The sequence below is a fragment of the Crocodylus porosus genome, unplaced genomic scaffold (assembly GCF_001723895.1).
Source record: "Crocodylus porosus isolate Cpor-Errol unplaced genomic scaffold, CroPor_comp1, whole genome shotgun sequence".
Classification (NCBI taxonomy): Eukaryota; Metazoa; Chordata; order Crocodylia; family Crocodylidae; genus Crocodylus; species Crocodylus porosus.
The window spans coordinates 44,727,939-44,755,885 of record NW_017728910.1 but is presented as its reverse complement, the minus strand read 5'-3'; the positions used below and the strand labels follow the sequence as shown (position 1 = coordinate 44,755,885).

Here is a 27,947-nt window from a genome sequence, read left to right as displayed (position 1 = left end):
GGGATAAAATGAAAGTACTGGGTTGACCAGATGAGAAGTGGACCAGAAATTCTCCTGGCTTTGCTGTGCATGGTGCACTTGCCTGCTTCACACACTCAGAGATCAGTTTGCATGGGTGTGTGTGTGTGTGTGTGTCTCTAGTCTGAGCGGCACATACATGGTACATAGCTAGAAGAAGTATGGCTGGAAAAGCTGTGACACTTGTGAAGTGTGCATCTGTTTCCTTGTTGATGAGTAGAGAAAAAAAGTCACAGACGCTGCAATGGGTGACTTACCGCCTTCTCCCTTTGTCTCTCAGTGGCATCAGCAAGTATAGCCGTGCAGGTGCAGCCTCTCACCTTTTTGGTCCACTCCACAAGCTTGCCCTCAGTGAAGAACTCATAGGTGTCCTGGAAAAGGATGCTCACTTTCTTCTGGATCAAGGAGATGGTGATCTCTGGGACAGGCAGGTGGGCCACCTGAGCAATGACATCAGCTACACGGCCAGACCCCTCCACTATCACGCACGGGGTGCCATGGCTGATTGCATTGTAGATAGTCTACAACACACAGATGGGAGAGGATACAGAGGCTTGTCCAAACCCCAGGGGAAGTTTTTCATTGGCTTCCATTTGCTTCAGGGCCTTTTGGATCAGGCCCCAAACAACCATAGCTTTGGTATGTTGTTAGTCATTGTGTTCTCAGCTGGCTCCTTTATGAATGTCCATACAAGAAATTAACTTGTTGCAACTGACTAATTCTCTGCACCCTGCTTCACTGTTCACCCACTTGCAGGAGACCAGTCTCCTGAGCCACCGTTCAGTTCCACTGACTCCATCTCTTGCCTAAGCCCCAGCGATCAGTTTGGTGAAGGCTGACTTCACACAATGAGACAATGGTGTTCACTGTCCCCCAACCCATGCAACTGCACTGTCTTTCCTCAAGCCACCTGAAGAGTGGGCAGATATACTTACATCAAGAGTCCCGGGTCCACCCTCCAGCACGACGCAAACAATTGGGATCCTGATGGCCACTCCTGCAGGAAAGAAGAGTCAATTCAGGTCTATGTGGATGCTAAACCCTCCTGCTAAGGCTGGCCTGTGATGGCCTCTTCCAGCATGGAAGAGGCAACTGCGGCTATCTCCATCATAGGCCAGGCTCTAAAAAAGCTTTGGAAGAGATTTGCTATTAGCAAGGGAAGAGGTAGTTGTAGTCATTCCACCTGAAGGAGGAATGAATGCTGTTTCAGTCTGTGTCACTGAGGAACTCTTTCAGAAAACTAATTAAGAGGGGGCTTGCAACATCTTCTGATCCCCTGTGCTTCATCAATACTTCCTCATGCCCTAGGATCATTAGACTAGGGATCTCATGTATTTTCCTTTCTTGGCTCTGAGGCAGTCCCTGACCATGGCTGCCATTACCTCCTTTCACCTTGGTTTGCTCAGAAATGAACTTCTCCAGCCTGGTCCTCAAGGGGATCTCTACGCCGTATCTGCCATGGGTCCCATCATCCACTAAGATGAAGTGGGAGTGATTGCTATCCAGGCAGGACAGGCTCCCTTGGCTCTCCTCATCCAGCATGTACTCAGCTGGGAAGCCACCCTGAAAAAGAAGTGCAAAGGAAACACTCATGCACTGGCAGGTGCACTGTACCGAGTCCCTTGTCCTCCCTGAGCATCTCCTTCAGCAGGATTCACAGTAGATCCCTGGCTCAAACATAGCAGGAATGGGCTAGGGGAAGGAAATGAGGGGACAAAGGGGTGGCAGGCAGAAGTGACGAACAGGGCAGGAATCTGAGCAGAAACCTTTTCTGGGAAGTATAAGAGGAGAGAAAGCAGGTAGTCTTTGGGTTAGCATGATGGATGTTGGGTAAGGATGGATCAGGGCTATGGAGCTGGGACCAGAAAGAATAAGAGTGCAGGACTGTCCAGAATGCCAGTACATTGAGAGCAATCTTTGACACAGCAGCCATCCAATCCCTCCCACCCTTTTCTCATACCAACTTCTACCCATATCCTACAGATACACTTCTCTCAGCCTTCATGCAGCTCCAAGGCATCCAGAGTAGCATCTTCCCAGCAGAAACACATAGGGGTGATGGGTAGTTTAATTTGGAGGCTGACAGAACACGCAACAGAGATCAGGAATCTCAAGGTGGAGTGCCTAGTGCTAGGCCCCAAAGTCCCCATTTAAGTGTCAAAATAAATGGCCTGCTTTTCAGAAGGGGTAAGCACCCAGCAATACTCAAATGAATCACTGGGACTTGTAGAAAGACACCCCAAGGGTAAGACAGGCCCCTTATATATAGGTACCTAAACATGGTCTTTGGAGATTAACTCAAAGAGACTCATGCCCATGAGACCTTATCCTTAATCAACTTCAGACTGTCTTATATTAGAATCCATCGGCCCTAGGAATTACTGAGAGGCCCATTGTTGTATATCTTTAGGCTCTCATTCAGGAGACCTGGACCTATAGTAGGCATTCCCATAAGTAAACCTGAGATACCCCTCTGTGATAAAAGCAAAATACATCCCAAATTTTTGTAAACCTCTGAGGGGCTTATCTGTAGGGAGAGGAACTTAAAATGTTAGAGCTAAGATGACCTGATCTGCAAGGGGAGTGCATTCAGCTGCTGGGCCATTATGGTTGCCAATCAGCAGGTGGCTGGAAAGATTTTCACACAAGCATTTTTAAAGGCAGAGCTGGACATGGGCATGGACAAAATGGGCAGCTGCCCAGGGCCCAGACACGAGGCCTGAAAATGGTAAATTTTTTTCTATTCTCCGATTATTATCGTCATTATATCTGGAGAAGGGGGCCCTGATACTAAAAGTTTGCCCGGGGCCATCAAGAGTCTAGATACGGTGCTGTTTAAAGGTTGAGATTTTCAGCAGCACCTAAGAGCATCAGATGTCTAAGTCTCACTGAACTTTACTAAGCCACCAAGCCCCTTTGGAAACCACGGTCATACTGTAGAAAGGCAGGCCCACGGCAGGAAAGACAGTCCTTTCCACGGAGCGTGTGTCTAACTACATGCTACACCCAAAGATGGCTTCAGTCAAATGCATATTCAGACATTTTAGGCAGAAAGATTCATCTTTCCTTCCCCTCTCAGGCCAGCGTCCTGTCCTGGCCAACACTCATCTCTCCAGCAGTCCTTCAACCTCACCAGTGGGCAGATGAGGCTCTCGCGGTTGTATACGGTCCCCCAGGTGGCTATTCCAATGGTGATGATCTCGCCTTCTTTGTAGCTGCTGTTCATGCTGAAGTCTCGTACAGCCTCCCCCACCAGCTTCATGACACCAGCGTGTGACCCACCCGTTATGATCCAGGCACCTGCAGGGACAGAGCAAAGGTTGGAAAGGACAATGCTTTACCCAGAGAGACCTCAGTCTGTCAGCCTGGGATTTAGAGCTTTCCCTAATCCAAGCACTGGAGCCTCTCTCTATGGTCCACAGGGGATCCCTCTTGGTAGCAGCATCAGATCCCAGGGGAGTGCTGTAATGGTTAGGCTACAGAGCCAGGCTCCCTCCCACTTGCTGTCCTTCCAGCCCCATGACTTTTGTATTTGTGGCTTCCCAGTGGCCCTGCTTCCCTGGAAAGGGAGGAAAGTGCCTGATGGCAAAGGCATTCATTGGGACATACGAGATCTGGGTTCAGACCCCCTCAGACTGAGGAAGGCCAAGAACCCAGGTCTCCTAGTTCCTGAGGAATTGCTCTTATCACTAGGCTACTGGTCAAAAGGCGAGTGTCACCAGCACCAACATGTTCCTGATCTCAGAAGTGAGGTTGGATGTTCCAAATTGCAAGTTAATGGAGACACCTAATGGACAACATTGGTCCGGCACCTGCACTCCTGAGAGGCAGGAGTTCAAATACCGCCCTAAGCTCACCATCTCTGGGGCCTCCTGGGCTTTCTGATCACCTCAGAGGTGCCTCATTCTCTGCACACAACACTTCAGCACCCAAACCTGAACTGCTCTTAGGTTCCTTCAAATCTCTCCTTTGACTGGGTAAGAGTCTTAGGTGCCTTGACTGGCCACACTGAATCACTGTCCAAAGCAAACAGCATGATATGCAAGTGTTGCAACATCCAGGGGGAGGCACCTAAACAACCATTCTGAATCTGGCTTAAATGTTTTGTAGATTCATAGAGGACTAAGAGGTGACTGGAGTAGAACCATCTACATGGGGAGAAGGTTGTTGTTGGTAGTGAGCCTCAAAATCTAGCAGGCAAATGCAGAACAAGACCTGCTAGAAACTAACATTGCAGGATTGACCCAAAAGAAATCTCATGAGGATCAACAAGAACAAGTGCAAGGTCTTGCACTTAGGACTGATCAATCCCATCCATCAGTACAGGCTGGGGGACGACTGGCTGGGCAACAGCTCTGCTGAAAAGGACCTGGGGATTACAGTGGACAATAAACTGGATACGAGTCAACAGTGCATCCTTGTTGCCAAAGCTAATGGCATTCGCAGCTGCATTCGCAGAAGCGCTGCCAGCAGAGTAAGGGAAGTGATTATTCCTCTCTATTCTGCACTGGTGAGGCCACATATGGAGTCCTGTGTCCAGTTTTGGTCCCTACCACTATAGAAAGGATGTGGGCAAGTTGGAGAGAGTCCTGTGGAGGGCAACCAAAATGGTTCGGGGGCTGGGGCAGGTGGGTATATTTAGTCTGCAGAAGAGAAGACTGAGAGAGGATTTGATAGCAGCCTTCAACTCCTTGCAGAGTAGTTCAAAAGAGGACGGAGCTGGACTGTTCTCAGTGATGGCAGATGACAGAACAAGGAGCAATGGGCTCAAGTTGCAGCAAGGGAAGTTTAAGCTGGATATTAGGAAAAACCCTATCACTAGAAGGGTGGTGAAGCACTGGAGCAGGTTACCTAGAGAGGTGGTGGAAAGTCCCTCCTTGGAGGTTGTTAAGGTTTGGCTCAACAAAGCTTTGGCTGGGATGGTCTAGTTGGAGCTGGTCCTGCTTTAAGCTGGGGTTGGACTAAATGTGACCTCCTGAAGTTCCTTCCAACCCTCATTTTCTATGATACCTTCAAGTAGAAACGAGGTATAAATCGTTAATAGCAAGGGGAATAAACCACTGGAAAAGACTGCTAAGAGAGGTGGTATATTGTTAAGGTCGTCATGTCATCTTTGTAACAGATGCCCTCTAGTGCAGAGAGATAAGGACTTGAAGGAGGAATCCCTGGGACCCAGGAAGGGGGTGGCGGGGGCAAGTAAAGGCTCTCCCTGGTGCTTTCCCAAGGGGATAAAACAAGACTCACTTCTGTCAGTCTCAGGTGCCCTCGGACCCTCCCAGCTGCAGAGAGGATCAGGGCCTTTACCCAGGGGCTCTGCACCAGAAGACTGTTTTACCTGTTGTCTGGGCCACTTTGACAAGGCCCCTCCGGAAGATGTTCTTCAGTCTCTGCTTCATGTTGAAGTTTTTAGCTCCGCCTGTCACAGAGATTAACAGGTTGGGAGGGTCCAGGCCCCAGTGCTGGATCATCAGGTGGTAGATGATGCGCGGCGGGGTGTCGGAGGAGACACGCACATACTGTGGGTGGGGGAAGAAACATGTAGGGAGAGGAGAGAGGGGAAAAAAAAAAAAGACTAAAAACCTGTGTGTACTACCAGATCCATCCTGGAGCAAAGCCATCCTGGAGCTTGGCCAAGCCAGCACAGGAATAAAATTTACCTTTTGCCCAAGGAACCAGGGCAGAAGAGCCCCCTCCTTTCCCACCCAAACCTTTACCTAGAAGACCCAGGTGGTACCAAGGGCAACTTCTCCCTCCATCCTATCCACCTTCTTAGAGACAGCTCAAACTACCCCCCAAAAAGTCACGTAGTACCCGGCCCCCAGCTCCTGTAGAAGAGGCTGGGATGACATGTAGTGTGTGCGGCTGGTGATTCAGTGCCGAATGCACAGGTGCTTTCTTCCCGACTCAGAACAATTAAGATTCTTCCCTCTAATGGCTCCCCTGGAAGGGGCACACAGCAGATTTCCCTTCCAATGTTCACCTGCTCACTCGTATTCTCTCTCTCTAACTCCCACCACATGATCGCACTCCATTTTGGGGGTTGCTCTTGGTTTCTCCCACCAACGTAGGACTCAACCCCTAGAAACATGGGGCAGGGGAACTGGAGAATGTCACACACCAAACTGTGATTTCCAGGCTGTGAGGCCCAGCTGGAGGCTTCATAGGAGGCCTCAGGTCTGAGACCTTACTCTGGGCTTCTTCCCCTGCCCCTGTGAGGTCAGGACTAGGTGAAATGAGTGCTCCCATCCAGGCCCTCCGTTTCTCTGGTCCCTTTGAGGCAGCTCAGTGCTTTCACTGGAGGCATATTTCATCAGGCAAGACAGCAGGGTTTAAATAAGGGATCCCAATCCCTTAGACATCAGAGGGGACACCCACCTTCCCCACCTTCTGTCCCAGGCCTGTGAAGCTGATATCACCAAATGCATCTGTTGGCATTTCCTGGACATGATTCCGGGGGTCCCATTCTTTTCCCAGTAAAACGGATGCCTTTATCGCATCTTCCAGGTGCTGTTCCCTAGGGTAGCCACATTCACACACCACCTTCCTGTAAAAGAAGCACCACCTGCCTGAGAACAAACAGGCATGGAAGGGGAGTGCCTTCCAGGCAAAGCCGGGATGCAACCTTGGGTAATGTGGGACGGGAAGCAGGGGCATTTCCTTTACACATGCAAACACCAATGCCTGGGAACGTTGTACTTGCAACCCAGAAGTCACCCGGGTGAGAAGACTGTCCAGACTGGAGTGAAATGATAGAAAGGAATTTCCGTCCTGTGGGAAACTGACATGTTTTAAATCCCAAATCCAACTAAAGAACCAACACGGCAACAATGTCTCCGGAATGGAAAGTTTCAAATATTGATTTGGAAAATTCAAAATGTTTCCTTTCCAGCCAGACCAATATGAAATCAGCACAAAGGAATTACAGTTGTAAGTACTTTGTGCCACCTTGCTCCCTAATGGCAAGGCTGGCCAGACAGTCTCTCCCAGATGTGCCCCAGGTCAGAGCATCCGTGGTCAGGTAATCTGGACGTGAACCCCAGCCCATAGAAAAGAATGCAGGCAGGAGGCACCTAAACATACCACCCCCATGAGGCAATGTGCAACCATAGGAAAGGGCACCCAATCCATAGCAATGTGACATGTCGATTTTAGTTTCAGAAAAATCAAAATTTTCCCAGAGGAAACTTCTGTCTCATAGGGACAGAGGGATGATCAGCTAATATCTGTTTTCCACCAGCTCTGGTACTGAGTGTCCTGGAGAAAAGCTAAGAGCATGTCATCTGCCCCGTGAGCAGGCTGCAATGCAGTCACATGCTAGATCAATGTTGCCTTGACTTGCCTGCCATGGGAGTGGCAACCAGAAAGCAGATATGAGGGGTGGAAAATGGCAAAGCATTTAACTGACCCAGAATCCGACATTTGGGAGCTTTCAATGAAGTATATGCACTCCTTCTTTCGGATGTTTTCAGGGATCCACATGCCAAGGTTCCCCTGTGGGATAGAGAGGAGGAAGAGGAAGGGGCCAAAGACTAGAGAATATATGTTCCTACGTTTGACTGACACTACTCAGGGTACTTCACTGACTCAGGGCAAGAAAACACAGGAGCTCCTAGTTCACAGATACAGAAACATAGGTCGTGACAGCAGTGGACCCAAGAGGAACCCAACACCCCTTTGGTAGGTTTCCAAGACTGGACACTGCATGCCAGACAGATTAGATGGTGCCCAAAGCTAAGGCTAGGTAGACCCAAAGGATCAGGAGGCATCACAGGGCATAGAGTCCAGCAGAAACGCCATCACAAGGCTGGGAATAGAGAGAGATTGAGGGTCTCCCAACCTGTTTTCCAGATAACTTACTCCTGGGCTAGTGGCACTCTGCTCTGTCTCCATTAACCTCGCTCCTAAATATAGTGAGTCGCTCTGCTAGCATCATCATCCTGTCTCCAGTGCAGGGTGGACTTACCTTTTCATTGGTGCCCATGGGACTGGGAGATTTCCTCCTGCCCTTCGAGAGGCCGCTATTGCTGTGCCTGAAGTTGGCAACCATGTCCAAGTCGCTCATTTTCTTAGATTGCACAGTGGAGCTGCCTCCTTGGTCTGGGTGGGGTTTATGTAGTTTGGGGGGAGTGTTCTGCCTCTCCCAGCCACGAGGTGAGCATCTCAATACCCTCAGGGCTGTTTCTCATGTTTTTAGGCTGAGAAGTCTAAAAATCTTCATCCTGAACACAAGCCAATAGGATAGGATGAATGCAAATCAGAAACACCAGGAAACTCCAACTGGTGCTCTCTAACACAAAACTACCATGTAGTGTCAATGCCCTTGAGTCTTCACTCTCACATCTCAGCATGCTTTGAGATTTTGGTTAGCTAAGAGCTGGGTCTACCTCACCTTTTACACAGAACTAAATTCATCTGCTGCTTCCTTACAGACTCCTGGGATGAGGAGCACCAGCATGTTTAAAAAGCATGTGTGCAGACAGTAGCCTATGGGCTTTTTAAAGATCCAGGTATGTGGGGAGCCCATGATGGAGCAACTCCCTGATCCCAAACTTCCCCCACACCATCAAGTTGAAAGGGCATGCATGCAGTCCAGCATCCTGGAGTCACTCCCCAGTGCCAGGTTCCCCGAGCCCCATCAGCTGCATGACAGGATTTGAGGAATTTTATCCCCGATACCAAAAACTGTGCAACCTGACATGCCAGATCTTGAACATCAGACATGGCAGAACATGCGGACGTGGAATAAATTAATGTTTGCCTAGGTGTACACCCACATACGTGCTCATTTCTCTACCACAGATGGATGGCTTGAGGTTTTGCTAGTCTGTTCATCACCCTTCACATGTGACCTCCAGAAACCATCACAGACCATCTGCCACTTCTGCCACTCATTAGCCATAAATGCTACCATCCTCCTCATTAGCCTTGGGACATCAATCACAGATTCCACGTCCCCTACTCACATTAGGAGATCTCAGCACTTTGCACACACAGACCAGAAGTAGCACCTTTCCCCCAAACCATTATCCTATCCAATATGAAAATTCCAAGTCCGCCTCTCTATTTGCTGAAAAAAATGTCCTTAACACAGAGTTAAGGCTGCCCTGATGCCCTTCCAGAAGGCTGACTCCAGTGATACTCAGACTCCTGCAAACCAGGAGGTCCAGGCAGAACTCAGGTTCAATAGCCAATGCAGGTCTTTTGGGCCACCCAGGTCATGTAGCCACAGTCAGCCTGAAAATCTGCCAGTGTCTCTTTGGGACATGAGAATTCAGCACTGACTGATCTGCAAGAACCTTATCTTTTAACACAGATTTCAATCTTTCTTCCTTAATGGAACGGCAGGCAACTTGCACTAGCTCAGACATGGTAAGTAGCTGAGAGTGCTGGGGGTGGGGGGAACAACAAACAGGGCTCTGATGTGAGCTTTGTTGTTTGGGCACAAAGAAGACAGACTCGGTTAATTCCATAAAGTGCTGTTATAGGTTGGGGGCCTGTATCTCAAGAACTGTTGGATGAAATGACCCCAACTTTCAATCACAAACCCTAACTCTCATCCTCATGAAGCAGGATAAAGTTGGTGACAATCCAAATAAGCATGGAGATTTTAGAGCATTCTGTAAAGGGCTGGGCCTTTTCTACCTGACCCACAGGAGACCTGGCATTTGAATGAAAATGGTCAGAGTTTTCCTGACTATTTCCAAATCTTCTGCCAATGATTCTGAAATCAGCAGGTGGGGAGGGAGAAGGGAGGTGTAGCAGAACAGAGCAAATCATCTGCAGCACAGGAGGCTTGGTCAGATAGGTTTGATGTGGACCTCACCTCACTATGGTAGTTCAAATGAACAAGAACATCCCATGTAAATGCACAGCACCTGGGTCACTAGCTCTGAGAGGTGTCACCTACTCCATTTATCCATTGGGTGCATGCTCCCAGCCCTCCTATTCTCCATGCAGAGGGGTGAGGCTTCCCCAGATGGGGTTGGGGAAGGGAAACAGAAAAAGGAACTCAGACAGGACCTCCCAAATCCTGTGACACAGAGGAGCCCACGGGAGGGCTCCAAGACCACCAAGAATCAAACATATACACCATTGGGAGCAGATGTGCTTTTGACAGGCCCTCTACCCCTAATCCTTTCCCTTCCTCTATAGCCCAGCCCATTGTTTCCTAGTCCTCCACTGTCACCCAACCCTATTTATCCTTCTCCTCAAACTCCCCACCTCTGCTACTCTGTCCCTCTACCCTCCTTCCTCTCCCAGCAAACACTGGCCCGTGTCCTTTATTTTTGTTTTTTAAAACAGTGCTGCTTCTGAATTATCATCTGCCCTTGAGTTACATTCTCCTCCCACTTCAAGACATCCCACACTAGATGATAGCAATACACATACAACTTTCTACAGAGGCTGAAGTTCAAGCTAACAAATAGCGGGAGACTATTGCAGACTGAAAGAGCACTTCAAACTGCCCCAGACCAGCTAGGTCATGGGAAAACTGCCTGGCTAGAAGCCTTTTTGGCCAGTCTCTTTTCATGTGTGCCTAGGCTAATCCAGAGAGCCCAACTCTTTTTAAATCTTGTTTCAGCAGGGCTGTAGGAGCCCTGCACTAATGAGGATAAATGTTGACCTGAGATCCATTGGGGAATGGCTGCAACTGTGGTTTCAGACCAGCAGTACTCCAGAAAAGCTGGTAGGATGTGCAGATGTTAGGAAACATGCATTTTTCCACAGGGCTGTATCCCCCCCGCCCCCCCCCCCAAAAAAAACAAACAAAAAACAAACAAAAAAACCCCCCCAAACCCACAAAAAAACATTGCTTAACAGATCCTAAATTTGAATTACTGGCTCTATGCCCCCTTCCCTCCATGTGCCACATCAAAAGTTTCAAGAGAAAGTATGCTGATGTTAGAGCACTTAATAGGGTCATTGTTATATTTAGAGTGCTGTAAGAACTTCTCCATCTTCCCTGAAGCACAGTGTGACAGGGGACTGGGGTGCGCCTGTCCCTCTAGGAGGGCAAGCAGCCTGAGAGGGGCTTCATGGTGGCAAAGAGGGCTGATTAAGGATCCACCTGACCAGATGGGCTTAAGCCATATAAGCCCAGCACCTGAGCCTTGAAAGTAGGACTACTTGGCAACAGAGCAGCAAAGATCCTGAACAGACAGTGAAACTGGGTAAGATGCTTTGCATTTTGGTGGTTTATCTTTGAGCCCCAGTGAGGGTGACTTGTGGCAGACTTAAAGAACCGGTAGCCCAGGAAGACCCTGAGGGCCCAGGAGCTCAGGGAGGAGCTTCTTGGGGAGATCCCGAGGGTCCAGGAGCTCAGGACAGGATCAAGGTCCAGGAGGGACTGTAGCTGGGGACTGCCAGAGCCAGTGAGCCTGGTGATCTCGACTGGCCTAAGAGTGGGGTCAGGGCCCAGGAAGGGCCACAGGTTCAGGGGGTCACTGGTGGAACCTTAAGTCAAGGAGGCTGAAGCCTAGAAGCCAGGTCCATGGGCCTGTGCTAAGAGGGCCCAGTGAGAGCAAGAGGGGAGGATGCCAGCAAGGCTGAGACCCCTGCAATGCAGTGATGGTGATAGTACAGTAACATCTGCAATGCTTGGGGTATGGTATAGGGGTGGAACAGAGCCATGCAATTAGCATTTAAGGCTACAGGTGCCCTGCAGAGGCATGGGCAGGCTGAGAGGGCCTACTGAGCCTGAGCATGCAGTTGAGACTAGTGGGATGCAGAGGACCCCATTAGAGGTTTAGCAGGACTGGGGCTCACCCTAAGGCCCAGGGGAAGCCTCCCTTATTCAATCTTTAACAAGATCAAGACGTGGCCGGAAAGCAATTGAGGGAGGGCAATATTAGAGTGAGAGCCAAGCAGGAGCTTCATGGCTACCAGGGTCACACAGGGCTAGTGTTCAACTATAATACAATTTGGAAGACATGTCATCTTCCCTGTTTATCCTTCTAACATAAGCCAGAGACATCAAAAAACCCTGAGCTTTTGTGGTTACTACATTTTTCATGTTGTTTAGAACTGTTGAACATGTCCATGCTCCTTCCCCAGGATGGCAGCAAGTCAGCACTGGGTGAAGTGGTTCTTCTCTTCTGCTTGTATTTGACCATCTAAGACCACAATGCTCAGTCTTCCTAAGCCGTGGGCCAGATGAGTGGCACAGGGCCAGTCTGCAGGCCAGATCCAGCATGGGGTCAGTGTGCAGGGTCAGCCCATGTGCACAGCAAGCCTGCCCAGCCCTTCATGCCAGATCCAGCTGTGTGTGCTAGCCTGAGTCCACACGCTTTTCGCAACAGGATGCAAGTGGCTGGGTCTGGGACCACTGGGGAATCAAAGCACCGACTAGAGCTAGGCTGGGTAAATAGGATCTGAAGTCAAAGCCAGGAGTTCAACCCAAGATAAAAATCCAAGGCAGGAACCCAGGACATCAAATAGAGAGTAAAGTCAAGGAGCAAGCCAGAGGAAGTAACAGGACAATCTTAAATCAAGTTCCCCAAATGCTTTTTGTTCCAGGCCAGGGCTTTATATATGGGGGAAGTGGAAGGTCAGCTGACCCCAAACAGCCAGTCCTGTGACAGGGACTAGGCAGAGGATTAGACCCTACTGAAGGTTACCACAGTAGCTTTGACAGAACTAGAGGGCCAGCCATGGGCTGACAGGCCAAGATAAGCAGCTGTGCTGTCAGGTCAAGAATCCAGGTTCAAGGCTACAGCCTGACGGTGCCTAGATCATGCACTGGTTTGACTCTCCTGTGCTGGATTTGGCCAGAGTGACCCTGCATGGTGGATCTCACTACAGAGTGACCCTGTGTGCCAGCGTGATCTTGCATGCTGGGCTATGCTGTTTGGCCTAGGGGGCTTCCCCACAGGTCCAGAAGTTTGGCAGCAAGGGAGTGGCAATTGATACTATCCCTGCTACCACATTTCCAGGCCAGTGGGACCCTTGGGTCAGATGTCAGAGGTTGGGCACCACTGGTCTAAAAAGAAACTTTCATGAAGACACATGGAAAAACCCAGACTGGGCCCTAAGGACTAACTCCTTTTTCATTTTATGCAGTGACAAGGCAGCTACACAAATACAGAGTTGCAGGTTTAGCCACGTACCTGCCATTTTGGATTCTGTTCTGCCACAGAGCAAAGCAGAATCTGCCTGTGTATGAACCTGCTGGGAGCAAAAGGGAGGAGACCTGCTCATATTTTAGCTCCAGTGTCTCGGGTTAGGAGTGCATGCTCGGGGGCAGGAGAGCTACTTCTAGGTCTCTCTCACCTGAGGGGAGGACAGGACAGGACAGGACTGTGTGCTCCTCAACAAAATGCTAAAACAGCCAAGCTATAGATCAGGGATTAGCCAGCATGTCAATCCTGCAGCCCTAGTGACTGGCCCAAGCAGCAAGGGGGAGTTCCCACTGATATAGAGAGAATCACAGGGGTTGGAGTCACAAGTCAAGGGGCCAACCCTCCCACCATATCCCCCAGACCTTGGGGGTTTCTGACAGTTGTAGTCCAAATTAAGTCAACCCAGCTCTGCAGACTGCCCCCCTGGTTCCTCCTGCTCTTGCACACATTACACCAGCCCTCTTCTTGAATCCGAGCCGTTGCATCTCACATTACCCATCAATGGATAAAAAGAGAGAAGATCTTTGGGAGCAACCAGGCTAGAACCAAGGGCCCCCTCCCAACTTGGGCAATACCTTACTGAACCCCTCCTCTCCCTCCCAGGTTGTGGTCATTCTCATTGCTGCACATATCTCCCTCTCATGACTGGTCAGGGACAGTTTCAAAAGAAGGTCTGGAGAAACCTAACCTGGTAGTTAGAGCACTGTACTGGGAAGCAAGAGGTGCAGATTAGACACCCTCTAGGTTAGGGGGACCTACACATAAGTTCTCCTGCTCCCTGACCAAATGTCCTAACCACTAGGCTAAAAAATGGGAGGGATGCTCTCTTCCCTCTGTTTTTTGCCCAGCTATAATTCTGGGACTTACTTGGACACTATACCAGACGGATCATGCTCGCATGCCCAGAACTGATGCACAGTTTGTGATTAAGTGCCAAAACAGTAGTTATACAGCAACATAACTGCCTCTTAGGTGTATAAAGCAAAATAGGATTTAGCTGTAAGAGAGGCAAAAGACAAGGGGAAGAATGGTTGATCCTCAGCAAAATAATAGCTGTCTGACATTTCTATTACTAAAATTGTTTAACACTTCTCATTAGAAGCTCTATTATAACTTCTTAGGACTTTTTCCAGTTGTAATTGTTCAGGTCACAATTTCCCTTGCTGAATGTTTGATTATTTCTGCTACAGTTGAGAGCAGAAACCAGATCTCTTATGCAATGAACCCAAGATTCAGCTACTTAGTGACACTGCCCCTTGGGAAAAAGAGCATTGTTATACCCATGCACTTGATTATGCTGTGCAGGAAATGGCATCAGTTTTGCCCATGTAACTTAGAAGCCTAAATCCTCGTTCTAAAAGTACCTCGGGAGCATAGGAGCCTAAAACCATGAGGCTCCTGCATACCTAAATTACTTCTGAAAATGGGATTTGGGCTCTTGAATCACAGGCCCTTCTGAAAGTGTTACCCGTGGTGTCCCCCACTGGGCAGCCTTTCGCTGAGGCACTCAGAATCAGTGTACATGGCTTACAATTTTTGGTCTTTTATCTCTCCTTTTGTAAGATGGGGAATAATATTCCGATATGTAGCAGGGGAGCTGGGAAGATAGGTCTGTTCATCTGTGGGAGTGTGGTACTCCAATTCAAGGGTGAAGAGCACCACAAGGAGGCCCAAAAACCAATTAATTCATCATTCAGCAGTGGTTTGAGTTAGTATGCAGTAAATAAGGTCTGTGGCTATGCAGCGAATGGCGAGGAGCGAGAGGAATACTGAATGGTGGCTTCATTTCCTGCCTTGTGCACTGAGTGAGGCAGAGGCCTTGTGGAAAGAGCAGTATGTGGGCCAGAAAAGGCCCACTGGCTGCCATCAGAAGTGTCCGATGAGCACAATCAAGTTAATTAATCCTGTTGTGATGGGCTGGCTGGCAGTGACCTGGCCCAGGGGTTTTGAAGGGGTAAAAGATGATTGGAGGACTTGGGATCCCCTTTCCGCACCAATCAGGCATCAGAGACTCCCCCCCTCCCCCCCGCCGTGTCCCCTGATTGGCCCCTTGGGTCACCTGGAGGGAGATAAAAGGGGCAGCACGGGCTGACTCAGGAGAAACCAGTGAGGGACCACAAGGAAGGAGCTTCACAGAGCTGGGCCAGTGGGGCAGGAGCAGTTGCCCCAGAAGCACCTGAAGGAGTGGGACCTGCAGGCACTAGTTGGACCCTCAGCAGCACGGGAGAGGCTCCCCGCTGGGCTCCAGGATCCCTTGGGAGAGGCTGCAGCCAGCAGGAGAGGCTCCCCAGCTCCAGCAGGGTCTGAGCAGCGACCTGAGAGGCTCCCAGCTCTGCTTCCAGCTCCTCCAATCAGAGGCCAGGCAGCTCGATGTGAGGCCGGGGCTCCGGGAAGGTCAAGACCCCTAGCAGGCTGGAGTAGTGCCACCAGTGGTGGCTGCGTGGTGGTGTTCCTGTCTGCCACATGAAAAATCTGGGGTCAGGCTCCAGGTCAGGTGACTTGGTGGGTGCGCTAACAAGAAGCAAGTTTTCTTGCAGTGAAAAGGGGCCATTGCGTTTTCTCCCCCTCCAGGTACCAAGGCCCTATATTTCTTTGTCATTTGACATTTTGTGCCTTTTTTTATATTTCACCAACCCGTATTGTTTGTTCTACTGTTTGTGTTTTTATATTTTGTTAACTCTGTTTTTTTTGTCAGTGATTGTAAGCGTCTAACCTTTGTTGAATCCTACCCCCTTGGGGCGCTGTAGTGTCCACTATACCCTCTGATTTTATGCCTGTTATGTTCCCAGTATTAAAAGGTATATGGTTAAGTCACCATTGGTGATCTGGCTCTGCTCTATAGGGGGAGGAGAGTCCCTACACCTCCCACAGCACTTGTGCACCTGCTTTGATCCCTTCAATTGGAGAGGGGGTACCTCTTGGAGTACCACCCAGGTTACACTATATTTTGCTCAGCGTCTCCTTTAAATAGCTCAAGGCACTCCCACCTTGCATTTCTTGGCACTAGCTCTTTTGTACACTGGAAATGGAGGTGGCCAAGGAGTGAAGAGGTATGTGAATCACCTGTAGGAACCAGAAAGTCATAGAAAGGTCTGGGGTTGTTTCTTATTCTTTGAAAAAAGCCACCACCCTCTTTAGCCTTATTGATGACCTATTACAAATCATGTGTTACCTCTGGTTAGAGGTCTAAGAAACAAACAAAATTTAAACAACAGGGGAGTGGGGAACAGGAAGTAATCAACCATCATGTTTCATGACAGTCTTTTTTTGGTTTAACCATATCAAGCCATTTCCCCCAGCAAGCTTCAGGCAAAATAGTTTTGAGCCTTGACCATGTCCTGAGTCCATCCCCAAGCTGCTGTAACCCTAATTACCTCACCTGAATCTGAGTGGAGGTATGCGGAAGTATTCATCTATAAAAGGCTGACTTGGGGCACACAGGGTATTTACAGCAGATAATAAAGCAGAGGTTGAGGTGCATGTCAGTAAAAGGGGAGGGATAGAGACATTAGCAACTGGGGTGTCCACCTGGGAACACGACTGATACAGCTCCTTGGCACTACAACGGGGGAAGAGCAGGGGGCCACTCAGCCCAGAAACCCACTTATACTGCAGATAGGACAGTTCTCAGTATAACAAGAAGGCCCTGAGGCAGCCTACAGAACTGGGACAAGGGCAACAGATCATTTACCATTTGTTCAACTAGCTTTTCCAGGCAAACCACCAGAGTACTGCCCCATCCTTTTGCCTATAAAGTGCTCCATAGACTCACTCCACCATCCTGCTTTGCCCCCAAGAATATATAGTACCCCAGGCACTATATAGAGTAGACAGTACCCATCACATATAATCACCTTTCTCTCCTGCTTCCCCCCTGCTGCTTCCCCGGCTTGGGCTCCTTGCACTGCTAAAACTAACCCTTATCCTTTGGGCTGCCTCATCTGTGTGGGATTCACTGTATATTGCTGTGACAGTGCCTCCATTTCTTACTCACAGTTGATCTACTGCCTTCTCTTCAGTGCCTGTCTGGCATCCTTTCTAAATCATGCTAGGATTTCAGTATGCTATAGATGCTACATAAAAATAAGTGCCTGGCAAAAGGAGGACACAAGAGACAAGCTGTTGTAAGACAGGTGAGTTAGCACAATGCAAATCCATTTTAACAAACCATGTATTACCAAAATGTACCGTTAGTGCAGGGAACACAGCAACACAGGGGAGACTTATAAAGGGATTTAGGAACACAAGCACCTAGCTAGTTGGGGAGCACAATTCCCACAGTATTTAAGGGTGAAATTCTGACAGCCCGGCTTTCCTTTGGAGTTTACAATGAGTATAAATATTACTGTTTGCCTATCTACCTACCCAATTTGTAGTATGCAAAATTATAGCACATCCACCCTTCATTATTTGTTCTTATAAGCCTGCGGGCTGAAAAAGAGGCTGGGATAAAACAAAAAATAAAAAAAACCCAATAAAACAAAATCCGACCCATGAAATAAACATACCATAAGGTATTCTGCATAGCATCTGGGGAAGATTCTTCCAGATCTCTATTTCTGCAGGTCTCTAGGTTGTACTGACATTGCCTGAGATTAGAGTTCCCTGGCTTAGGGACTTCAGGGCCTTGGAGCTCCAAAAAAAAATCTACCATATGAAACCCCCTGCATAAAAAATACATGCCAAGCAAAGCAGCTGTCTGTACCAAAATACCATAAATAAACAAACATATCATATATAAGCCCTACAGAAGGGTAGTCCTGCCAGGCCCCACCATGGGCATGTCATGCAAAGGCAGAAGAAAACACACAGACACAAGGGAACCTACATATGTGGACTTGCACACATGGAGCACATAAACACAAAAACCCTCTTACGCTGTGCATACACACGCATATATGCACCCAGCTGGGGGAAGGCTCCTAAGAAATCTGCACATGTTCTGAATATCAGATCCCTTACGACCTGCCCTGCAGAGAAACAGTTGCAGTTAGCATGACTCAAACAATTCTGCATAGCATCTGGGGAAGATTCTTCCAGATCTCTATTTCTGCAGGTCTCTAGGTTGTACTGACATTGCCTGAGATTAAAGTTCCCTGGCTTAGGGACTTCAGGGCCTTGGAGCGCCAAAAAAAATCTACCATATGAAACCCCCTGCATAAAAAATACATGCCAAATAAAGCAGCTGTCTGTACCTTCCCTGTAACATCCTCCTTTTGTACCTCTTGCTTAGATGCTCCAGGCCAGAAATGGGAAAAGGACATTTGTTTCATCTTCTAGGCAGATCATTTTATGACTTGAGACCAAGTAAGAGGAGAAGGATCAGCTGAGGCATCTATGAGCTGACTGCAGTTAGGAGGAGGAGACCGCCGGCACAGCTGCTGGCAGCTTTCCAGCAAATGAGACTGCAAAAGCAGTCTATTGAGCTGCTGGGGAGTGGAGGTATAAAGGATCAATCCAGAGTTTGCTAGATCTTGGTGAGAAGCATTCCCTTGCTGAGTGGCAAAGGCAGTATTTCCACCCCGTAGCCTTGTATTTTGATGGCAGGAATGGCCTGAGAAAGCAACTCTCTGCAACTCTGAATCAGTGGCTGCTTTATCACCCGCAAAGTCCACATTTTTTAGAATACGTATGTCCAGTTACAGGCTGAGGGAGTAATGAGTCTCGCTGTCACTTCCTACTCTAGACCAAAAACAGTCTAAGTCTTAAATGCCTATTCCTTGGCATTTCCATGATGCTTCCTACCCCAACTCAAGTGACTCTCTATTTATGCTTTATAGGAAGCACAGCTTCTCAAAGCTTGCACTCAGCTTCTTTTCCATTGAACAGCCATGCTAAAATGCAGAGCCAAGCGCAGGCAAGTAGCCAAGGAAAAGTACACTGCAGCACCAGCTACTGCTCTAGACCCAGCTCCCGCACAGAGCAATGTTAATCAGACACTAAGCAGCCCTGCTCACTGCAGCTCAGGGCGCCGTGCTGGCACTTTGCAGACTCTCCACTGCAGAGTTTTCCTATTTACAAAAGTGGCAGACCAGGTATTTGGCTGGAGAATATGGCAAGGTTTCAACAAGTATGGTGAAGGGGGAGGTTTAAAAGACAAGAGACCTTACAGGAAAGAGCTGGGAAGAAAACTGCCTCTAGTGAACAAACCTCCGGTCTGCGCAGTGTGGTTTTGCTGGCTGTCAGGTAGGGATATTAAAGGCTCACTATGCTGGTAAAATCCCTAGGGCAGACAGCCCTGATACCAAAAGAGGCCGTCTATCCTCCTGGGAAAGCAGTGTACGGAAATCAGCAGAGAACCCTGTTCTGCTGCTATGCACGGTGTCTGTCTCCAACTAAGCACGGCTTCTGCCATAGCTCTGTCCAGATAGCACGGGAGCAGCAGGCCTGCAATGTGGAAAGCCTTTATTTAGTTCAGTGGTTGTAGAGTCTGGGCACCCTGCTCCAGTTTCTTTGAATATGGTGGCATCCCCAATTGAGAATCGCTGTTGTGCTGCCTCATCTGACCTCAGTACTTCTGAATGGGGTGCTTCCACCATGGCTAAGTAAAAATGGTCCACATGCCTTATGCACAGCCAGATTGGGAAAGGCTGTGGTATGTGTCTCAGGGTTCCTTTAGGCAGGAAGACCTGCTCTTACTGCAGTCCTTCCTGGCTGGATGCTGCACAGTGTCTCAGAAAGGGGTGTGTGGGGCAGGTGAAAGACTCATTTGTGGCGTAGGTCAATGCTGTTTGTAATCAAAAGAATGATTTTGTACAGAACTGCTACACCCCTACTCTGCCATGTCATCATATCCAGTTCCCAACTATTTGCTGTTCCTAGTGCCCTGCAAAGCCACAGCTCATGGACTGTCCACCACTTGCTGTAGGTCTCCTTTGGCATTGTAGACTTTAGTTTTCTCTCTTTTGCAGTTCTCAGATTTCCTTTCTCACAGTCCGTCAGGTATTACACATGGCTGTAAGCTGAAGGTTTAGGCCTGTTCTAGCTGCTGCTGTTATGTTTGTATTGCAGTTGTACCTAGTAGCCCCAATTACGTTAGATGCTGTGAGCATACATAACAAAAAGTCCCAAAGAGCTTACAGTCTAAAGCCCCATGTAAATCATACATGTCATATAATGGAATGCCTTTGCAGTGCAAGTAGAAGTGGTGACACCCAGTTCAGTGTGACCAAACTGGAAAAATTCATATGTAGATTTTATTTACTGATTTATAAATGACATCCATCATCTCAGTCACTTGGCCCTTTCTCCTCATTACATAGTGTGCATGTAGTTCACAGCATGCATGGACTGTCTAGAAAAACATAGCGTAGAATTCAATCTCATTTCACTCTCCAAATACTGGTTTTCCAGCCATATAAGTGGCATTCTTGGTATTATGAACATCTTAGTTCTATTGCCCATGCAACAGACATGCAAGTGTTCGCACAGCAACTGAGCACACAGTAGGCTATGTACTGGCTGGGCAGATGAGCAGTTACATACACATGTATACTGGGTGTATATAGGTCACAAAACTCCACTGCAAAAACCTAGCAGATACAAAGTGTTAAGTGCTGGAATAGACGGCAGCAGCATTATCAAATGAGGGTTGGAAGGGACCTCAGGAAGTCACATCTAGTCCACCCCCCTGCTCAAAGCAGGACCAGCCCCAACTAGATCATCCTAGGCAACGCTTTGTCTAGCCGGGTCTTAAAAACCTCCAAGGATGGAGATTCTACAACCTCTCTAGGTAACCTGTTCCAGTGCTTCACCATCCTCCATGTGAGAGTGTTTTCCTTATATCTAACCTAAAACTTCCTTGCTGCAATTTAAGAACATTGCTCCTTGTTCTGTCATCTGTCACCACTGAGAACAGTCCAGCTCTATCCTCTTTGGGACCTCCCTTCGGGTGGTTAAAGACTGCTGTTAAATCCCCCCTCAGTCTTCTCATCTCTAAACTAAATACACTCAGTTTCCTCGGCCTGTCCTCAGAAGTCATGTGCCTGCCCCAGCCCCAAACCATTTCTGCACTTATTTAGGACCCAATAATGGAGTGGTTAAATGTCTCATCTAGAGGTTTGAACCTGCATTTCTCAGCACAGTAAAATCACCAGACCAAAGGTCAGGCGTTAGCAAGCACCTTTTCCAGCCATCCTTTGGAAGCTGACCCTTTGGACAGCCAAGAAAGAAAGATTCATAGGGCCAAGAAGAAGTAAGCAAGCTAGAGGCACCTAGTTCAGTGAGGAGAATGTGAAGGTGGTGCTGGTACTGGTGCCTCCTCCAGAAGAAAGTACCTTCTAGCCTGGACCCCTGTTCCCAGAGAGATAGAAACTTTTGCATTGTTTGCCACAAATTTTATCCACTGCAAGGTGCAGTGGCTCAGGGTCTAAATGAGGACTAGAAAGGGGACTAGTGATGCTTAGTGTTTAGTGCATCACACTGGGAAGCCAGTAGTTTAGTGCCACCTCTGGGTGAAGTAGGACCCAGGATTCAGGTCTGTTGCTTCTCAGGCAAGTATCCTTGCCAATCAGCAAGTTAGGCTAAACCATGGGAGGGTGCCTCCTACCCAGCTCTATCTTATGGGACTTATGTTCAGGTATGCGCATGGAAAGCCATGTCCCTGCCTAGAAAGTGCTACATTTACCATGTGTGCTTATCCACATGGCATGGGCAGTAGACTCCCAAACTATGCATGTCAAACTGGCCACTAATGGTGGAAACCTGCCATTTGGGCATGAACAGTGAAACAGAATTCTGCCTGCAGATGCTCTATCCAGGAAATGATCCAGGGAACTTGGCCACACTCCTGTGCCATACATTGCACTACAGATGTTTTACTTATTAAAGACCTTTTCGTGGCTTGCATCATGTTATCTCAGTGCCGTGCACATATTAAAGCACTTTCCTTCTCAATGCAAGCGTCCAGAACACAAGTGCCATTACACCCACAGGTGGAAACTTTTTGTGCAGTAAACTAAATGCGCATCAGCACTATTTTTGACCAAACACTTTAATGAGCAGAACAGGCTACTCTGCATTAAAGCCCATGTGTAGACATGTCCTATGTGCACTTAAATTGCCTAATAGGTGGAGTAGGAACTGGCTTGATGTTACTTCCAGTCATCTCCTGTAGGCTGCTGCTTCACAGCTTCAGCAAATGGGAACAAGCAGCTTCCAAAAGGCGCTTGCTTTTTTTTTTCTTTTTTTTTAGCAAGGAAGAAGTGTAATTAAAGACTGGTGCAGACCCGAACCATTCCCATCAGTTGTGCTGCAGCTCCAGATGACCAGGTGCATTGTCAGTACGGCTCCCAAAGACCGCAAAGGGAGAGGAGGAAAACTGCAGGCTCCCTGTGAACCCCTCTCCTCTGGGTCATAACCCTTCCCTCGACGTCCTGGATGACTTCAGGTTTAATGCCTGCCATTTTGCCAAACCAGGGAGGCCCATCACTTTGTCTTGGTTCCTCGTGGCATACGTGATGTGATGACCCGGATCTTGGTAATTTTCGGATCAAAAAAAGTAACCCAAAACCCACATTTTGTTGTGATTAAAATGAAACATTACGTGTGTGTGTGTGTGTGTGTGTGCGCGCGCGTGGTGGTATTTCATTCACGTCCACTCGGAGCCGTTACCGCAGAGCCAAGGAGCAATAAGAGCGGCGTGAGGAGATTTGACCCTCCGCAGCCGCCGTGGCCAGGGTCTCCTGGCGGGAGAGACGCAAAACCCCGCCCCGGAAGCTGGCGCGGCGTTGCCATGGCGGCGGCGCTGGGCCCCGCCCAGGGAGCCGCCATGAAGCTGACCCGCAAGGCGGTGCTGTCCCGCGCCAAGGCTGCCGAACTTGACGCCGTCCGCAAACTCAACTGCTGGTGAGCGGCGGGTGGGCGTCGCTTTGACGTCAGAGAAAGACAGCCAAGGCGGCCCGCGCGCGTCACAGCGTCGCCGTGACGCCAGGTGTGACGTCCATTTGCTGCCCTTGGGGGGCGGGGCAAACCGGGGGCCACTTTGAAGAATAGGCGCTGCCCTGACGTTAGCAGAGCAGCAACCGCTGGGGGCTGTGACGTCAGGTGCTCTGGGGGGCGGGGCCAGCCTGGGCTCCTTCCCGTCACCTTAACAGCCTTGCACAGACCTGCTTGTGGCTCTGACATGTGCGAGGTCGGGGCACACCATGATTAGCCACAAGCGCTGCCTGGCACCTGGTCGCAGCAGCCAGCAAAGAGCAGCCGTGCCTGGCAGCGCCTGTGCGAGCCGGGGCTACAGGTCAGAGCAAAGCTGCCGGCTGCCTTGAGTGGCTCTTGCGGGGCTGGGAGGTGCCGCCCGCATTGCGCGCCGTGCCGCCAAGGAGCGCCCTGCGCCCTCCAGCCCCCTGGGGCTCAGCACTGTCAAGGCATCGAGCCCATGGTAACCTTAGACATGACCCTCTGCCCAGGTCCCGGTTCCCATCCCTGTGTTGTTTTATGTTGTCCCCTGAATTCAGTTGACGCTACCCAGTAGCTTCCGCGAACAACGGGGGCTAACAGTTGCTTTGTGGGTGGTAAGCCTAGGTTAACATTACGCATCAAATAGGCCTGCATCCACCAGATCTCTGGGGCCTGTGGGGCCTTTCCCTTTGTATGGTCTGCTTCCATTTCCAGGCGGAGTTTCACTGGGCCGTGTCCGCTGGGTCCTTGGAGTCATCCAAGGTCCAGCGGGACAGTGTCCAGTGTGCTCTGCCACTGGTCTTCCTGTGGTGTGCTCGCTCCAAACCTTTGACCTTAACCTATTTTCTGCCTTGTTGTTCCCAGTAATCATGTGATGTGTACCTACAGGACCCCATATTAAGGGGAGCTTTCAGCTTTACTTGGTGGGGGCTGGCCTACATTCCCAGTGCGCATCAGATAGGCCTGTGTCATGGAGCTGCTGCTGTCCCAGGCACCGCATCGTACCATTGTGTTCATAAACTATATGAACTACATTTTAGAGCTTGCAGGGGAAGGGTTGTTTTTTGATGTGGGGGCGGTTGCCGCTGCTAGTGCCACTTGGAAGAGGGTCCCAGAGCATTTTTGCTTTAATAGTTAGAAATGTAATTTCTACTGTAAAGTTGAGCAAGTTTGTGCCTATTTATTTTTGTGGCAGAATTGTCCTTGAGCTTGCATAGCTCTTCCCACCTGGTGTTTATCATGCAAAGTATGTATAGACAATATTCATGGCCCCTGTCAACCTTTGTTTTGTTAGATTAAACAAAGCCAAGGTTTTCTAGTCTCTTCCCATAAAGTAGACACTCCGTTTACCTCATCATCTCGGTGCCCTGCTCCGCACCTAGTTTCTTGGAACTAGCTACAACAATCAAGAGAATGTCATCATGAGTAAGTCAGGTTCTTGGGCATAGTGCTGCTTAAGACATATATGGAAACGATATTAATAAGAGGAGATGTAAAGCCACAGTTAATAGAATCATTGATGATGAAGGTTGGAAGGGACCTCGGGAGGTCACATCTAGTTCAACCCCCTGCTCAAAGCAGGACCAGCCCCAACTAGATCATCCCAGCCAAGGCTTTGTCTAGTTTAGTATTATGACACTTTCCAAAAAGCAGCAGGCTTCTCTTCATTTGTTGCTACAAACTTTAATGTATTGTTGACAACTTCCCTTCCTGGTTGGAACACTAAAAATTTTCTTAGGCATATTACAGCATGGTTCATTTAAAAAAAAAACAAGAGCTGCATGCATTTCTCCTAAACAAGCTAACACCATGCGCTTATGTTTCCCTGCAGCAGTGAAACATGGTTGATCTGTCAGCCTCAGACATGCATGCATTTTTGCTGTGATTCCAGAGAACGGTATATTTGGCATTCATTTAGCGGGTATATAGACCAGCATGTTCTGATATAGAGCACCTCTCAGGTTTTTTGCCAAAACAAATGCATCCTGTGACGATAACACCTGCGCACTTCTGGGTTTTTGTTTTGTTTTTTTTCTGGGTGGGGTGACTAGTGTTGTGTGCAGGATGACATCCTTGTCCTACTTTGGCAGTTCATTTCTCAGTGTACCCAGTGTTACAGATTAAAGATGTACGTATGTCTACAGAAACTAATGTTCTTATTTATCTGCACTAAAACACACTCAGTAAATACACTCGTGTTCATCCGAGTATTTTTTCAGTATCACACCTGAGTATGTAATTGGTTAAAGAGAAGTTTTTAAATGTAGCAGTGTTAATTTAGCCATTTTCTCAGGCTGTCTCTAATGTAATTTGTGTCATAGCTCTGGTCCAGCATCTTCTGTGTGTTCATTCTCCAGACTTTTGTCCTGGGTCCCAGGTTATTGAATCATTGTGTTTTGAACCTCTTGAGTTTGAACAAGCTTTTGACACTTGTTCTGGCTTGGGGTTTCTGGGTACATTGTGCAGTGTAGCTCCTCTGGCTGTAACCTGTGTGTAAGAGCTGGGACTTGTGAGGCAAGTACGTGGGCTTCGCTCTGACTCCTGAGTTTTCTGTCCAATTTTAGTACGATTTTTCCCAGAACATCAGTCAAAGGAGTGTTCTTGAGGGGCTCTTGAGCCCTCTTGGGGCATTCAGTGTTGGTATAAGTAGATGATTGTTTCAGAGCCCTGCTGCTCTTCATTCAGTACCACACAAAAATATAGTATAGGCAAAAATATAATAAACCGGGCATTTGTTTTCCTGCCATGATTAGTCTAGGCCTGGATTTCTTGGGTTTGTCCAGGAACCTTTTTCTGCTGTCCCAGGCACCACATCATACCATTGTGTTCATAAACTATATGAACTACATTTTAGAGCTCTTTGTCCTCTGAACCGTGGAGTCCTTCCATCTCAGGGTTGCTCTTCAGATTAACGCATGCTCATCTTCCCCAGTCCCAGCCTAAAGTTTCTAGCCTGTCTCACTTTTTAATCTCCTCTTGTCCTGTTTTGGAAGTTTCCAGGTCTTAAGCCCCCTCCCTGTAGAAAGGTAAAAGTAGTTTCTCCCAGATCCAGCCAACCTCCTTGGCGTGTCAGTTTTTCAAAGTACAGTTATTAAAGCTAAATGTTTCTGTTGCGTCTTTATACAGAGGCATTCCATCATACAGCAGCCTTCATCATAACCTCATTATGTCAGTCAGAGTTTATAAACTATACATAGATTCCTTTCATCAATGTACATGTAAGTCAGTCCGAGGAAACTGTTGCCTACCGCTGCACACAAGCAAAGCCAGCATCAAATATGTGAAACGAAACAGTTTGCTGCCAGCAGTGGAAACTGCTTATTTGTGATTTAAAAAATGGTCTGTGCCCTGGCAGCTTGATAAGATTAAAAGTGAGGCTGAGAAAGGGTAGTGAGCTGAGAGAGTAGTTCTCCCTATTTTTCTTGAAATTCAACAAGTAGCAAAAATGAATGGCTTTGCTACATGCATGACCCATTACTAAGAATCCCCTTAAGATCTAAGATATCCTATCCTGTACTGCAGAAAGAGTACATATGGTTAATTTATACATGCACTTCCCTGGAAGCACGTTATGACGTGGGGGCTGCAGTTCAGAGGTGATTCTTACAAGTGGAATGAACATAAGTTCACATCTGCTATTTATGTCTGCTATTTTGACTTGTCTAAGTTGCGTTTGCAGAGATTGATGCATTTATGTGCATTTCTAGTTTAACAGCCACAAAGGAATCCAGAAACATTAATGCTGACTCAGTCACATCAGCAAAAGTAATGGACAACTTGACCTTCCTAAGGTTTTCCTGACGTCTGTATGTCTGATGAAACTCTAAATATTTAGAGAGGTGTTTATAATTTTTGCATGTGGCTTTCTTGGGTTTCTGTATTGGAGTTTGATATTGATTTGTTTGGCCTTGTGAAATTATCCTACATGTAAGAAGGGACTTGATCTCAGCAAAACGTGTGTAGGCATTGCTGGAGCACAGATTTGTGCAGCCACTTCTCAGTGCCTGTAGAAATCATACAGAGGCCATTAGCAGCATGAACCAAAGTGGGCCTTAGCTATGAACCGTGGTGACTGGAGAGCAGACCATGTATGCCCTAAGCAGAAGTGCTGGGAAAGTTAGGAGAATTAACTTTTAGACATCTCAAAAGGTCAGTGGCTGGAAAACAGTGGATAAGATGGGCACAAGACACCAAAACACCCTGGTAAACAGGCTTTTCTATCCAGTGAGAAAGTCGCAATAGCAGATGCAATGTCTGGCAAAAACTGGATGTGAATGATATCACATAAGCACATTTAGTGATTGGTGAGAATTAGGAGATGCATGTTTTAAACATAGTTATTTTGATTGCCTGGAAACCATGAATTCTTTGCGCTGAGCTAGGAGCTGTATTTTATGCTGGTGCTGCATTCAACAGGTGGCTAGTGCCATGCCAGAATGGGGCATGATGTTTGTGTCTAGTGCTGTTTGTGAATGATAAACTCTGAAGAGTCATCGTTACTAAGAACCGGAGCCTGTGGCCTCTATTACAACTAACAAGGTTGTTGGGAATAGTAGTATAATATTGCCATTGGTATCCTGATAGAGCACTCACTTTCCATCCAAGCTGAGGGAGCCTAATGTGACCAATACTACTTCACCCATGACCACACCTGATGGAGTTTGTGCACTACTCGTGTATTATTGTGTGTTGGGAGGAAATTGTACCTCCTATATAGGCCTCCCAAATGTGAATTTAAGTGCATTCAGGAGAGAACCAAGCCATGTGGTTATAGTGCATATAGCAGTGGATATAGTCTTCCTGGACTTCCGGAAGGCTTTTGACACTCTCTCACCCCGTTCTCATTAAGAAACTGGGGGGCTGTGGTGTAGACACCCACACAGTCAAATGGGTCACCAACTGGCTGGAGGGCGG

The 27,947-nt window shown here is 48.2% G+C and overlaps 2 protein-coding genes across 3 annotated transcripts in view; one reads left to right on the top strand and one right to left on the bottom strand.

Moving 5' to 3' along the window:
- Positions 1–18,472, bottom strand: part of TRPM2 (transient receptor potential cation channel subfamily M member 2) — a 50,184-nt gene extending 31,712 nt beyond the window's left edge. The window contains exons 1-9 of the mRNA XM_019533107.1: positions 18,332–18,472; positions 7,982–8,237; positions 7,424–7,509; positions 6,394–6,562; positions 5,354–5,534; positions 3,152–3,318; positions 1,401–1,581; positions 954–1,015; positions 339–539 (exon numbers count right to left, since the gene is read on the bottom strand). Coding sequence (XP_019388652.1) covers positions 339–539; positions 954–1,015; positions 1,401–1,581; positions 3,152–3,318; positions 5,354–5,534; positions 6,394–6,562; positions 7,424–7,509; positions 7,982–8,080 — 1,146 coding nt within the window. The 5' untranslated portion in view covers positions 8,081–8,237; positions 18,332–18,472. The remainder of the gene's footprint in view (positions 1–338; positions 540–953; positions 1,016–1,400; positions 1,582–3,151; positions 3,319–5,353; positions 5,535–6,393; positions 6,563–7,423; positions 7,510–7,981; positions 8,238–18,331) is intronic.
- A 4,407-nt stretch (positions 18,473–22,879) lies between these two features.
- The window catches only part of CUNH21orf2 (chromosome unknown C21orf2 homolog), a 14,613-nt gene continuing 9,545 nt past the window's right edge, over positions 22,880–27,947 (top strand). The window contains exon 1 of one of the 2 annotated variants that reach the window (XM_019533105.1): positions 22,880–22,982. In XM_019533105.1, coding sequence (XP_019388650.1) covers positions 22,906–22,982 — 77 coding nt within the window. In that variant the 5' untranslated portion in view covers positions 22,880–22,905. The remainder of the gene's footprint in view (positions 22,983–27,947) is intronic. The other variant, XM_019533106.1, reaches the window with a different exon arrangement.